Source organism: Leptosomus discolor, chromosome 1 (genome assembly GCF_034619465.1).
Source record: "Leptosomus discolor isolate bLepDis1 chromosome 1, bLepDis1.hap2, whole genome shotgun sequence".
Lineage (NCBI taxonomy): Eukaryota > Metazoa > Chordata > Aves > Leptosomiformes > Leptosomidae > Leptosomus > Leptosomus discolor.
In genome coordinates, this window is record NC_141391.1 from 146,052,792 (window position 1) to 146,066,255 (window position 13,464).

General features: G+C 39.8%; 1 protein-coding gene across 7 annotated transcripts in view; it reads right to left on the reverse strand.

The window, feature by feature from the left end:
- Positions 1 to 2,703: 2,703 nt before the first annotated feature.
- The window catches only part of BCAT1 (branched chain amino acid transaminase 1), a 41,632-nt gene continuing 30,871 nt past the window's right edge, over positions 2,704 to 13,464 (reverse strand). For 5 of the 7 annotated variants that reach the window (XM_009958053.2, XM_086466701.1, XM_086466714.1 and 2 more), the window contains 4 exons: positions 12,342 to 12,427; positions 10,280 to 10,420; positions 9,023 to 9,097; positions 2,704 to 2,745 (listed from right to left, as the gene is read on the reverse strand). In XM_009958053.2, the coding sequence (XP_009956355.2) occupies positions 2,704 to 2,745; positions 9,023 to 9,097; positions 10,280 to 10,420; positions 12,342 to 12,427 (344 nt within the window). The remainder of the gene's footprint in view (positions 2,746 to 9,022; positions 9,098 to 10,279; positions 10,421 to 12,341; positions 12,428 to 13,464) is intronic. The other 2 variants (XM_086466741.1, XM_086466728.1) reach the window with 1 other exon arrangement.

Here is a 13,464-nt window from a genome sequence, read left to right on the forward strand (position 1 = left end):
GTCTCTCTGGTCAGCGCAGGAAACAGTGCAAACCACAATAAATGAAACTGCATTGTTTCCTCACATTAAATTACTTGCATCGGGTTTAAGAAGAGTTTTAACAACTTTTAGGTTTACACTGCAGTGAAATAATTCTTTAACTGATCGTTATTCATTCTGACTGGTGAATATAGGAGGGGATTTTTATCAGGGAGTGCAGTGATAGGATGAGGGGGAAGTTTCAAACTAGAAGAGGGGAGATTTAGATTAGATATTAGGAAGAAGTTATTTACTGTGAGGGTGGTGAGACACTGGCACAGGTTGCCCAGAGAAGCTGTGGCTGCCCCCTCCCTGGCAGTGTTCAAGGCCAGGCTGGATGGGGCTTTGAGTAACCTGGTCTGGTGGGAGGTGTCCCTGCCCATGGCAGGGGGGTTGGAACTGGACGGTCTTTAAGGTCCCTTCCAGCCCAGACCATTCTGTGATTATTGCTAGTATACTGATGCCTTCATGAGGATTTTTGATACATGACACCTGTCAACTCTGTCAACATCCTGAGATGTTAAGGTATCATACTACAACTTTGTCACGCATCTGAAGTTAGATACTTCCACTTTTCCTTTTGCTGCTAAATCTAAGATGAACATAAGGGGACAGATTATATAGTTCAGTAACAGGAAGCCACATGTGGTTGATCATTACATAATCTTTAGAGAGCTCCATGCTACACTCCAGTTAAAGGCACTCTTTAGTCACGACACTTGTCTCATTGGATAAAACTCTCTACCCCACATTGCACCTTGACATATTCCCCATGTTATTTTTTCCACCCATCTAATTAAATAAAAAGAAAGACTATCAGCAGCTTATAATACATAGTAAGATACTGAACAAAGACCAGCACACGACACAGATTCAAACGGCCAGAGAAGCAGACACACAATACTGTTGCTACTGTAAGTGAAAGAACATTTTGTGCTTGCAGTTATATCCTAAAGAGAAAACTATCCAACAAATTTTAACAATGGTTACATTGTCAGAGAGAACCTTCAACTGTTCTTCATTAAAAGATCAGATTGGACTGCAGTAAAAGTCATGATTTCAGGGAGCAAAAGAAAGTGATGGCTAAGTACTGGTTGGCTTCAAAATTCAATGAAAAATTAACAGGAAAGCCATAAGGCTACTTTTTAGCAGTTGTGTAAGGCATGGATGGTTATTAGAAATTATATTTTGCCTTTTTTAAACTATGTTAACAAATGCCAATAACTACAAAGGAATTATAAAGCATGGGAGAGATACTGTTGGGTCTTAAAAAAAATAAAGTGCTAAATATTTCCCTTAATACTGGTGCATTTTTACTGCAAACTATGGCAATAAATGTTTCACTTTTACATCTTGTAGGACTCCATTAGCGTCAATAAAGTTCCACCGGTTTTACACTGAAGTAGCACTTTGGAACATTGATACAGAATATGGTGATCCTTTTTGGCAAGAGATATCTTAAAGCTGTTTGACAAAGCTGTGTGCAAAGAGAGAAAGCTAATAAACATTACAGTATGATTGCTAGTGAATATTTGCAGAAGCTATTTCCCTAACTATGGGCTACATGCTCTATATTGCTTCCATATAGTATCAAGACTGCATGTGAGAGAGTAGCAGTATACAAAGATGTACTTAATCATAATGAAAGCAGGGTTTGAATGAAGTCTCTTTCCTTCTTGTACTAGATACTTTCTGTTGACAACATAGCTTGTTCCTTAATAGGAAGGCCCTATTAAAGTACATGTGTGCCAATGGAGGCTGGACACGTCTCACAGCGAATGGTGAAGGGGACAAGAAAAACATTTTTCTGATCTAAATTATGTGACTGGATGATGAAAGAAATTCCTCAAGTCAATTGTTTGGTTGCTGTGAAGAGTGGTTCAGCTGTCACAGCCGCAGTCGTCTAATCTTATTTTCTAGACATTCACCTGGAAGGCATCTGCAGCACCCAGCTCTGTGCTAGGCCAGACAAAGGGTAATTCTTGTCTCACCAGAGCCTGGCCCAGCCCTATAAATCATGTATGGAAGGACATATTCAACTATTGGAGTGGTGTGCATTGCTCAAGCAGTCACTGCATATCCCCATGGAGGGAAAGGCAAGAGGCCAACAGGGAGCATATTGCAGGCTAGATTGACTCAAGAGAATTTTTGGCCCGAAGGACAGAGCTGTTATTTTGACAGAGTATGCATGAGGGAATCTAGAGGGCTATGCGAACTCAGGAATCTCCCATACAAGCAGAGTATGAAAGGAAAGAGCGTATGGCTTAATTGTTTCCCGAACACAGAGCAAAAGGCAGAATAATGTCAACAGAACCCTGTGGCCAGCTAACAGGCAACATCTGTGTTATATGACAACATGCTCTGCTGGTGATGGCAGTTAAAACAAATCAAACTGAAGAGCAGTTGAAGAGCATTTTACAAGTTTTCAGACTGTACGTAAGACACAAGGAGGCACTAAGAAAACCATTAGGAAAGTTCTATTGCTAACATTTAGCACCTCTACCAAGAAGACAGGCTTCTACCAACAGGATTACAGTAGAAATCAAAACGATTGTGTTCACTTTTGCCAGATTGTGGAAATAATCATCCTGGGGAGCAAACTGATACAGAAACTACACACAGGCAGCTACAGAAGTTGTCATTATTCATGTCTGTTATATCTGGAGAGTCTGAACTCTTCCACGTTCACGACACCAGCACTGCCCAATCGCTGTCTTCTCTTCCATACTAAAATGAAGAAAAAAATGGAGTTTAAGAATAAAAGTTCAAAGTAAAAGTATACAATTACAATAACTTCTTAGGTCTATCCTCAGAAAGATTCACATCCACCACCTTGACAGTAGTGTACATTATTTCTTATGCCTTTATTTCTGCCTTTGATTTGAGCAAAGCCTAAAGGCAGCTTGAAGCCTTACCCATCTTCCAGCAAGCAGACTAGGAAGTGGTGATACTAACACTCGGTAGAAATGATACAGAATAGTCCTGTTTCACTAGAGCTTTCCATCAATTCAATACAGTTATTCCCTGAGGTCAGTCCACTAATTCATTCGTAAGTATGCCCATGCTCAAGCTCCAATAAACACACACGTTCATTTTTATTTCTTTTTATTTTCAAGGTGGCTTTTTATTACAGCATTCTGATTGAACATGAAATAAAACCCATCACAGATACCTCAGAGTACAATTAAAGAGAATTGTAACCCAAATAAAACAAGTCGTCTTTCCATATGCAAGCCAGCAGGATCACCAGGCAGAAAAGAAGGCAACCTACCACATGGAGCTGTATCCCTTCCAGGGGAGGATACAGTCCCAAGGCAGCACTTTGGGTAGTTAAACTGGCTCCCTGTTCTAAAGCACTTTGTCACCAGTCCTGTAAACAATGCTCTAGAGAGCCCCAAAAACACACATAGAGCTCAAGTATGTAAGTAAAGCAGAGGTGGACAGACTAGTGGCAGATGTAAGGTGGGAGCCCTTTCCGTCATAGTATCGTGTTCAGGGAGCTTGAAAATACTTTTCACCAAGGAATAAAGCCTCGTTTTAGACAGCAGGCTGAAAAGATCACTTGACAATTTCTCCAGAGAGGATAAAAGGAAGTTCCTCCAATACAGGTTCTGCATCAGCAGGAAAGGAGATAAAGGGACATTAGAGCAGGGAAAAGACAACAGCTCCAAATCAGGATGAGCCAGAAAAACCACACTTCTAGCTCTGCAAAGGAATGATATTCAGTGTGCTTGTGTTTTACTCTTTGCTTCAGCAGGTAAAGCCTCTATATGACCTCCACATGTACCACATCTACTTTTTATTATTACTAATTCTGCTGCTCCTGTTCTGCAGTCTGTGATGTGGTTGACTAAACACTGGTATGGCTACACAGGGCCTTGGATGAATTACTTATTCAAAGGATTTCCAGCTTACGTTCCCAGATGTCACTGTGGTTGCCTTGGGAACTCTAACCAAGGAAAAGCAGATGTATCACGAGTTTAACCACAAAGCACCAAATTACCCTCATATGAGGCAAGTTTGTTGAGGATGGGGGCAAAGGGAGAAAAAAAGAGATGTCTTTGACCGTCTTATCGCTGCTTCTCAGAGAAAAGGTGGCACACCCACCTTACCCAAAGCAGAAAGCAGGCAAAGGCCAGGGAATTATTTGTAAATTTTGCTGTCTTTAGGAGGTAGCGTCATTTAATGCTCTGATGCTGACTTCAGAAATTGCAAAGCCTCATCCGAGTTGCCATTTGACAGGTTCAGCTAAGTGCCGGGACCCGCACTTGGGTCACAACAATCCCATGCAGTGCTGCTACAGGCTTGGGGAAGTGGCTGGAAAGCTGCCTACTGGAAAAGGACCTGGGGCCACCATCGGCAGCTGGCTGAACATGAGCCAGCAGTGGGCCCAGGTGGCCAAGGAGGCTAACAGCACCCTGGCTTGCATCAGAGATAGTGCAGTCAACAGGAGTAGGGAACTGGTTGTGCCCCTGTACTCAGCACTGGTGAGGCTGCCCCTCAAATACTGTGTGCAGTTTTGGGTCCCTCACTACAAGAAAGACACTGAGGTGCTGGAGCATGTCTACAGAAGGGCAACGAGGCTGGTGAGAGGCCTGGAGAACAGGTCTTGTGAGGAGCAGCTGGGGGAACTGGGGTTGTTTAGTCTGGAGAAAAGGAGGCTGAGGGGAGACCTTATCGCCCTCTACAACTACCTGAAAGGAGGTTGTAGTGAGGTGGGAGTCAGTCTCTTTTCCCAAATAACAAGTGATGGGACAAGAGGAAACGGCCTCAAGTTGCACCAGGGGAGGTTTAGATTGGACATTAGGAAAAATTTCTTCACCGAAAGGGTAGCCAAGCACTGGAACAGGCTGCCCAGGGAAGTGGTGGAGTCACCATCCCTAGAGGTATTTAAGAGATGTATAGGTGCGGCACTTAGAGACATGGTTTAGCAGTGGACTTGGCAGTGCCAGGTTAATGGTTGGAATTGATGATCTTAAAGGTCTTTTCCAACCTAAACGATTCTGTGATTCTATGACTACGCTTTGGACTTTCTTCCTGAACTAAAGTGGAACGAAGATGTGCCACAATCAAGATATTTTCATTCCAGAAATAAAAGCTGATTTAGCTTCCTTTTCCGATTCTGCCAAAGACTTTGTGATCTCAGGCTAGTCAATCCCATCCCTTTTTTTCCCCACCCACAGATCCTATTTTGTAAAAAATAACACATATATTCTCTTTTCCTGTTTTTTTTTCTGCTGGCCTACCTATTTCGACTGTGCAACTTTGAGAAAGAGGGGTTTTGACTAAATGTCTGTTCACTGCTGTCTTGACTGCAGTGTTTAAATGCACTTTGTATCATGTAGAAACAACATATCTTACCTCCTATCCATCCCTTCCAAGTTGCATCCTGATCTACACTTTAAAGGGTATAGCAAAAGCTTGGTTATTCTCAAAGAATGGAATGCAAAAACCACAAAAACCTCTTGAGTGATATTTCAGTGAGTGTGTTCCTGGAGAAAAGAATCTCATCTCTAAATCTTCTAACTCAAGCAATTACAAAAGACAGTGTATTGTAACTAATTCATTTATAACCACACCATTACTGTATACAATGTAAATGATTTAATCTAAAATCTTTATCAGCCTTTAGTAAACATGATTTCCACTCAGTGATAGGAAGGAAAATGTATATCACAGTGCTACTACTGTTCTCTCTCAATTGGCATGAGAAAGAGAATCAGTTCTGCCCATGAGTTTCTAATTTGTCACTCTAGCTCTAATTCCACTGAACAGCTGTTCAAATCCAAAGAAATCCTGTTGAACACAGAAGTCTTGCAAAAGAACAATGAGCAGCATGAAAACAGACTTGGAAACACAATAATGAAGATAATCTGAAAATGTTTAAAAAGTATGTATTGTACAGAAAGGAATCAGTCTAATGATATTGGATATGGAGCCCTGCACCACTCGATCACAGGTTCAAATGCAGGACAGTGTTGGTACTGAGAATTTTTAGTTTTTTACAAATGCCTCTTGTCCAACATGAAATGGATACACTGCCCTAGTTCAGGCAACAGCACAGCACAGAGACCAAAGCTGTGTTTGGCTATAATTTCCATTGCATTTTATTCTTCAGAACTTGAGTGTTCTTTGGAATAACAGTCTCAGACTGTCCAAATGATATGACAACAGCCCAATGATATTGCAAAGAGATTTTTTTATTTCCCTCCTGATAGAATATATAAAAGGTCTTTGTGAAAGATCCCGAAAACTCGCCTGACATTTTAAGATTATCATATGTTCCATTTTGTGTGTTGCAGCATTGTTTTCTGTATGACAACCTGGGGTCCATTTGGATATATGCTCACCTCTCCACAGACAGAAAAGTGCAGAAACACAATGAGCCACCACTGATTGACTCTTAAAGGGGAAGCAGCCATCATTCTCTTTAAAATCATGTTTCTAATGATGAAGTGTTAAAGAAGGAAGAAAACCCAGAAGTAAACATATACATAATAGTCCAGCACTTTCCAGGAGTGATGGATTTACTCTTGGCATGTAATTACTGAAGACACAGTATGTACATAGTTGAAAGGCAAAAAGATCCATATGCATAGCTGTAAAGTGAAAAGGTCCAGGAAAGAAAACGGCTAGAAGCAATCCACACTTTTTCAGCCTGCTTCTGGGCCTTGTTTGGGGGTGCAAAAGCAAGGTGATCAGGAAGAGCATGGGAGGAAGCTGGATATATTTGTCTTAATAATCAATCCATTCACTATCTATTGGCCAAGGGAGAAAGACACATATTCCAGTATTGTCTTCTGAAACAGTATTCTGGATTTCACAAGCCATTCTTCTAGAGAAGGCACTTGCTTGTCTCAGGACACAAACTGTTAAGGCAGTACTTATTCTCAGACATAATACCCAACAAAGTGCTAGAACTGGCCTCAACGCTTTCTGATGCTGAACTGTTCCATGACTGCAATTAGAACTGATCAGCAGAGACTCAAACTGATCACAAATTGTTGAAGGCCCTGACATATATTGCAAAAGCATCACGTAGACATCAGAAGGTAATGCAGGAGTTATACAAGTGCCTTTAAACATTAAAGATAGATACCTGACATACTAACAAGATGGCTTTAATAAGGAGCAGAGAGTTATTGAAACAGTGATCAGTATGTATCACAATGAAAAGCGTATAATAAATCTGGACACATGACCACAACAAAGAAATGAAGTGAGGGACACCATTATTTATTCTCATATAGTAAGATGATAAAAATGCTACATGTAACTAAGCTGGGAACATGGAATACTAAGCATCTCCTTCCCCTCAACAAAAAATAAAATCTAGAACCAAGGGTGCCTATGCTTCTTCCTTGCTATCAGTCCTATTGTTTTAAGAGAAAGACCCAGATCCCAAGCTACTACAGTTGGCACAACTGAAACATCAGAAACATGAAGGGAGAGTGTCTCTTTTTGCCCTCATGAAAGTTGGCTCAGCCACCAGCACAAAGGTACCAGAATATCAGGAATTCTTTCCTCCCTGAGTCGCAGCCAGAAATGTCCAATACTATTTTAAAGAACAAGAGATGCTGATCCCATGTCATCCTCCTAGTAAAGGACAGTCAAGTGGTCTTGCTGCATCATTTGAGCTACAAGTCTTGGTTGCGGGGGAAGTAGTTATGCTGGAAACCAGCAGCTGTGAAAGGTAAAAATATGTGGAGAAACAAGAGAACAGGACCACTGAAATTATATGAGATGACCTGAGTTTTTGTCTAAGAGTGCTTCACCCTACTTGAATTAAGCAATGAAAAAACCCCACAATGAATAGCAATGGATTTAAACTTGGACTGCAATACAGCACAAAATACTGAATAAATAACATTACATAAATGGACCTGCTTATAATGGGATTTTAAGTCAGTCAACATATGGCAGCAGACTGAAATTCATGAGCAGTTTTTGTTTGGCATCTCATCAGAAGAACCCTGTGTCAGATTATTTCTACACACTAGTAAAGGGACTGTAAAATAGAAACCAAAATAAATTTTAAGGCTCTTCCTTAAAAAGTTCCAATTATTGTACAGGATTCATAGAGTTGTTATGTGGTGCAGTACGTCTCACAATCTTTCAAGAAGACTCTTAGTTCAGGGCTTACTGGCAGGAAAATAAAAATTTTAGTAGCAAATCTAAGAACATCTTGAGCAAAAAAGCTAAGAATGTAGCTTTTGTACAGTAACCATCAGACTGTACAGTAACCTGTAATCATCAGACTCGATTTGAAGAAATCGTGACAATACTGCCAAGCGGCTGTTATCAGATCTTAAATAAAGGGGCTTGTAACTTGTCAAGACCTACTCCTATCCCCACACGCCCCACTCCATAAACTACGCTAAATAAGGAAAAGAAAACAGGCAATTAAAATAAGAAGGGCCATCACATGCTGCTCATTGACTCTACCTGAAATAGTATGGACTCCTACGCCCAGACATGGAGGTCAAGCACAGATTCCAAATAGATTTTGATATTTACCAAATCACAGCAGAAGGAACTGGTTTAAGAACAAGAAGTGACCACGTGATTGGAAAAATGCTGAGAAACAGCGATGGTGATCAGTTGGCTGCACCCAGTGAGTGCTTACTACTTCACCTATCTCTTTATTTATTAGCCTATATTGATTTGTGATTGTGCTTAAGAGGCTTCATAATGCTATTTTTTCCCCTTAAAAAGGAATCTATAACAATTGTACTGGATTTCACTGATAACAGTAATATCTTACAACTTTCATCCAGCTTCCAAGATGAACAGGTTAAAAATATATCACTCTCCATCCGTATCATACTTTCTCAAGGGTAAAAAAAAAAAAAATAAAATTGATAGAATAAGCACACCAAACAAAAGAGCCTATATTATCATATAATGGTGCCTATAGCACCACCATGAAAAAGATTATTTGCCAATGTTTTCAAATGTTCACCTTTTATTATTTTATGTCGTTAAAAAAGATGAAGCATCTTACCTGGATATCATTCAGCTTATTCAGGAAACGGGTCGTTAACTGAGGTCCATTCTCCATAGTTGGAATGTGCAAATGCTGACATCGAATAAAGAAGGAGGGGGGAGGGGAAGGAGAAAGAGAGAGAGAGATAATAACATGTAATAATAGCTTTATACACACATGAAAACCTTAGGGTCACCAAGAATTTTAATAAATATTTATCAAGCTTTCTAGCTCTCCTTAACAAGTAGGGAAGAATTGTTGTAATGTTTTTTATAGGAAGGCATGCTGAGCCAGTGAAAAGTTAATTAGTTGAACAGTTACGCTGTTTTCAAGCAAAGGTTAATATAAGCCTTCCAAAAGATCTGTCCAAAATGGAGGGCATACTGAACAGGCAAATGTAGTTTCACTACACACACAGTATTTCATTTCAAAGTGCATCATGTAGAAACACAATAGGTATATTTAGAGTACTCATCACTCAGCACCTTGATGCCTGGCATATTACCTTAGCATCTGAAAATATCAACACATTTACCTCATCTTATTAATTCAAGAAGTACAACCTAACAGGCATTTACTGTACTTCTCATATTTAATAGAACAAAGCACATCCACATATGCAGATGCAATAACCCAGCCTTCTGAACTAAGTTTGTGCTGGCTAAATAGCATCAAGTCAGCTTAACTGTCTGAATCCCTGTGCAATTCCACCTGTACAGGAGAAACCTCCCATATGGCGTATAGTAGGTGGAAGCAGCTGTGCACCCTCTTGAAACAGCTCCTCCATCAGAGCTAGGTTCCCTGCAGTGATGGGTGAAGAAGAGATGAACTTGAGAAGGAAAGAATGCACTGGCTCAGAAATTTGTTTCCCTGCAAGACTTTCCTCTCCTTACCTTTCCCAGGTGCCTTAACTTTGGGAAAAATGTTCAATAAAAGAAATGTGGGAGAATGTATTTTCCTGTACTTTCAAACAAGCTGGGAGCTGGGAACTATTTCTTTTTCCTTTTTTCCAGAAATTGAGATTTCATGATTTTAACTATTGAAAAACCCCACAAGATGAGAGGTAAATTTCTCTTCTGTCAACACAGCAGCAACTCGCTTGGGAAACAACATACTGACAGCGTTCATCTTTCCAGAAACCTCTGGCAGTCCTCCTTTTCTATCTCACTTGTTTTTTGCTTCAGCTGCAATTAATTATGTTAAGCTTCTGAAGAAAGAAGGAAAGGGCAAAAAAAAAAGGAGAAGAAAAAAAAAAAAAGAGAGACGCTTTCTTACCTTGCTCTTATATAAAATTCTAGAGATAGGACATACAACACAAGCTGTTCCAGCACCAAACATCTCCTTTACTCTGTTCTCTTCCAAGGCAGCTGTCAGGTCACTCATGGTGATGTATCGCTCAGACACTTTAAATTCTCCCTGCACAAGAAGAATCAACCATAAAAATCGTAAAAAGTTTAAAAATTGTTTGTATTTTTGTTTTCCATGTTGAAACACCTCTAATAGAACTATTAGCCTAGTGGCAATCAATCAAGTTTGGCTGTGATCTTGTGATCTTTTCAAACTTCCCAGTATCACACAAGAGACTCTAACCAAACGAATGACCTTCAAGGAAGCCGGTGGTTTGCCAGATACAATGCTGATGATTAAAGTGGCACTTCCCTCTGATTTGGTACAGAGTATCAACACTGAATTAGGCAATAACACAGCAGAATTTGTCATGGGTTATGTGACACAGGATCTGACTACTCATGGTCTCTATCACACTAGAGTTTGTACAAAAATTACTCAAATATGTCAAGAGAGCTTTGCATCCCACTCTCCGACAATTCCTAAGTGAAATACATTCTGTCAATTCCACCTGCAATGCCAACTAGATGTGATATATTTCTTTAATCCTTGGCGAAATTCCACTATGTACCTGCATGCAGCTGTCACATACAAAAATTAACTGTACTGCAGGTATGAGTAAAGCAACTCACTTTGGACAGTCTTAACATATTAAGTGTTTTACCTTCTACAACTGTTGAAGAATGCATAACAATTGATTGAACGCATAGCAATTGATTGAGGGGGCATGTTTGAAGAACAAAAATAAACATCAAACTTTGAAATTTTCATTTCATGGATTTATGTGGATTTATTGTCCTATCCGACCAAACAAAAGCTTAGTCCTTGTTTTATGTGCAAGCTTTTTAACACGGAACAGAGATACTTTCGATAGCAGAAAACATGATTAATTCTTGACAGGACAGCATTTGGAGAGAGAGGCAGGGACACCATGTATGCAGAGTTCAAGGTAGGTTAGGGAATGGAGGTCAGGAAGACGAGAACAACCTTTGTGAGAGTAGAAGACACCTACGTATTCAAGAGGACTGAGGTGAAAGTCCAGTCTCTCACAAACAAGTCCTATCAACTGGAATATCCATCTGTCTTGTAAAGGAGATGGGACTGAGAAGTGTGCATGCTTATCTGCACTCAGTGAGTACCAATACCAATAAAGATGCATAAGAGTTCAGTGCAGGTCAACAAGTGACACACATGCACCATGAAGCACATGCCTAGCTCTCTTTCGCTGCAAGTTAGATTTAAGTGATATTAACTGTGAACTGTGTTTCAGGAAGTCTTTCAGCTACAGGTGGTTGGAAGCTGAGTTAATACCGGGAGGAAGTATCACCCATGCCTGTGTTATTCCTGCTACTCCTCCCCAAACATAAGCCTGCCCAAAACCAGGAGACACGTTACTGGGCTAGATGAGCCTTTGGCTGCATAGTATTCTTATCCAAGCCACAATAAAACTTTTGAATACAGTACAGGCAGAGTGAACAGTTTGCTGCATTTCAAGATAAGAGGTAGCCCCAAGTGTCCAAATAATTACTTGGATGGCTACACTCCAGACCTGGAATCTGGAAGCAGACAGATGACTTCAAGACTGTGGCTGGATTTTAGGCTGCATGCCAGTTATAGAAATAAGGGTGCAACCATGGGAACTGAGTGGAGAAGTAGTGTGCTGATGACTGAAGTATAGCTGTGGTCATGCACGGTAATTGTTTGTTTCCTTGCTTTAAGTTGCGGGTACCAGTGGATTTAATGAGGATTTTCATCTTAAATACTACACAGAGCTACTTTAACAAGCTTTGTATTGTTCTGCGTGACAGGTGCGGGTATTCTGATGATGTTGCCGGGAATCTACGAATTAGCGTGCCCTTAGTTCCCGTTTAGGTTAAGGGACTTGACCAGATCAGTTGAACTTCAAGATACCGAGCACCAGGAATGCTTATTTTCATCAACGTTATAACACGGTAGTTGAAACCATTACTGACAAGGTCAAAACACTTACCCAGTTGCGTGCCAGATCCAAAATGCTTTGTCTTGTCACTCCTGGAAGGATGATGCCATCTAAAGGTGGGGTTGCCAGTTCATTTTCTGTCAAACACAAAAAGAAATAGAAACACTTGTTGAAAAACAAAGAAACAAAAATAATATTTACTGATATTACACCAAACATGAAAATTAAAAAGAAATCAAATGGTATCAGAAACGTTCCATACCCAGTAAGATTTAACTTTTATCAGAGTTCTATAAGAACATAAATTACACAAACTCAGTTCCAATACGTTGTTGTTGAATGTTTGGAACCTTTTGAGTACACTTCAGAGGGTGGGGAAGAAACATATATAATACATTAATAAGTACATAGCTAAAGCCTAGTAGTAGGTTTTATTCCTCAGTGTATTATGGATTTACTGTGTAACTACTGGAAACCATTGAATGGCTGTCTTGAAATTCAGACTAGACAGGCACAAGGAAAATCATGCCTAATAATCCCAGGGCAGATTATGACTTTCCCTGAACTGCTTTACTTAATTTAGGAATATGGTGCTCAGTGTACCTACTTCGTAGCACTAATATGAAACTTCTAACAGAAATTTTGAGGCCCGTTTACTGAACAAGCAAAGCAGTGGAAACCTTGACAAATGCATCTTGAGAGAAGACTTCCTTAATGATCTCTTATCTTAGTCTAGACATCCTTTTTTTTTCTCCCCTAATTTTCTCTTTACACAAAAAGAGCAGTCCTAAAAAAATTCCAAAATTCCTAATAAAATTTCCAACAATCCAAATTGTTCAACTAGTTTGGTTTGTTAGCTTGTTTCTCTTGTTTGCTTTTGAAAAGGAACATTAGATAAATGTTCATCTAACATAACTAATGAAATGGTAGGTAAATGGTAGCCCACACTTGGTAAATACTTAAATTACAACACAGAATGTATGTAGCCTTTGTTTTTCCGTCTGACCTTTGCAGCAGATCAGAGTTCATATTTTTCATATTAGACCACCACTTTCACATTAAACCTCCACATAGCATACTCAGTGGTTTCTATTATCAAAGAATACTGAGCATTTGCTCTTTCAGACAGCCAAGCTCTTTTAGGATAGTCTCAAATTTGCACTGAAAAGTGAAG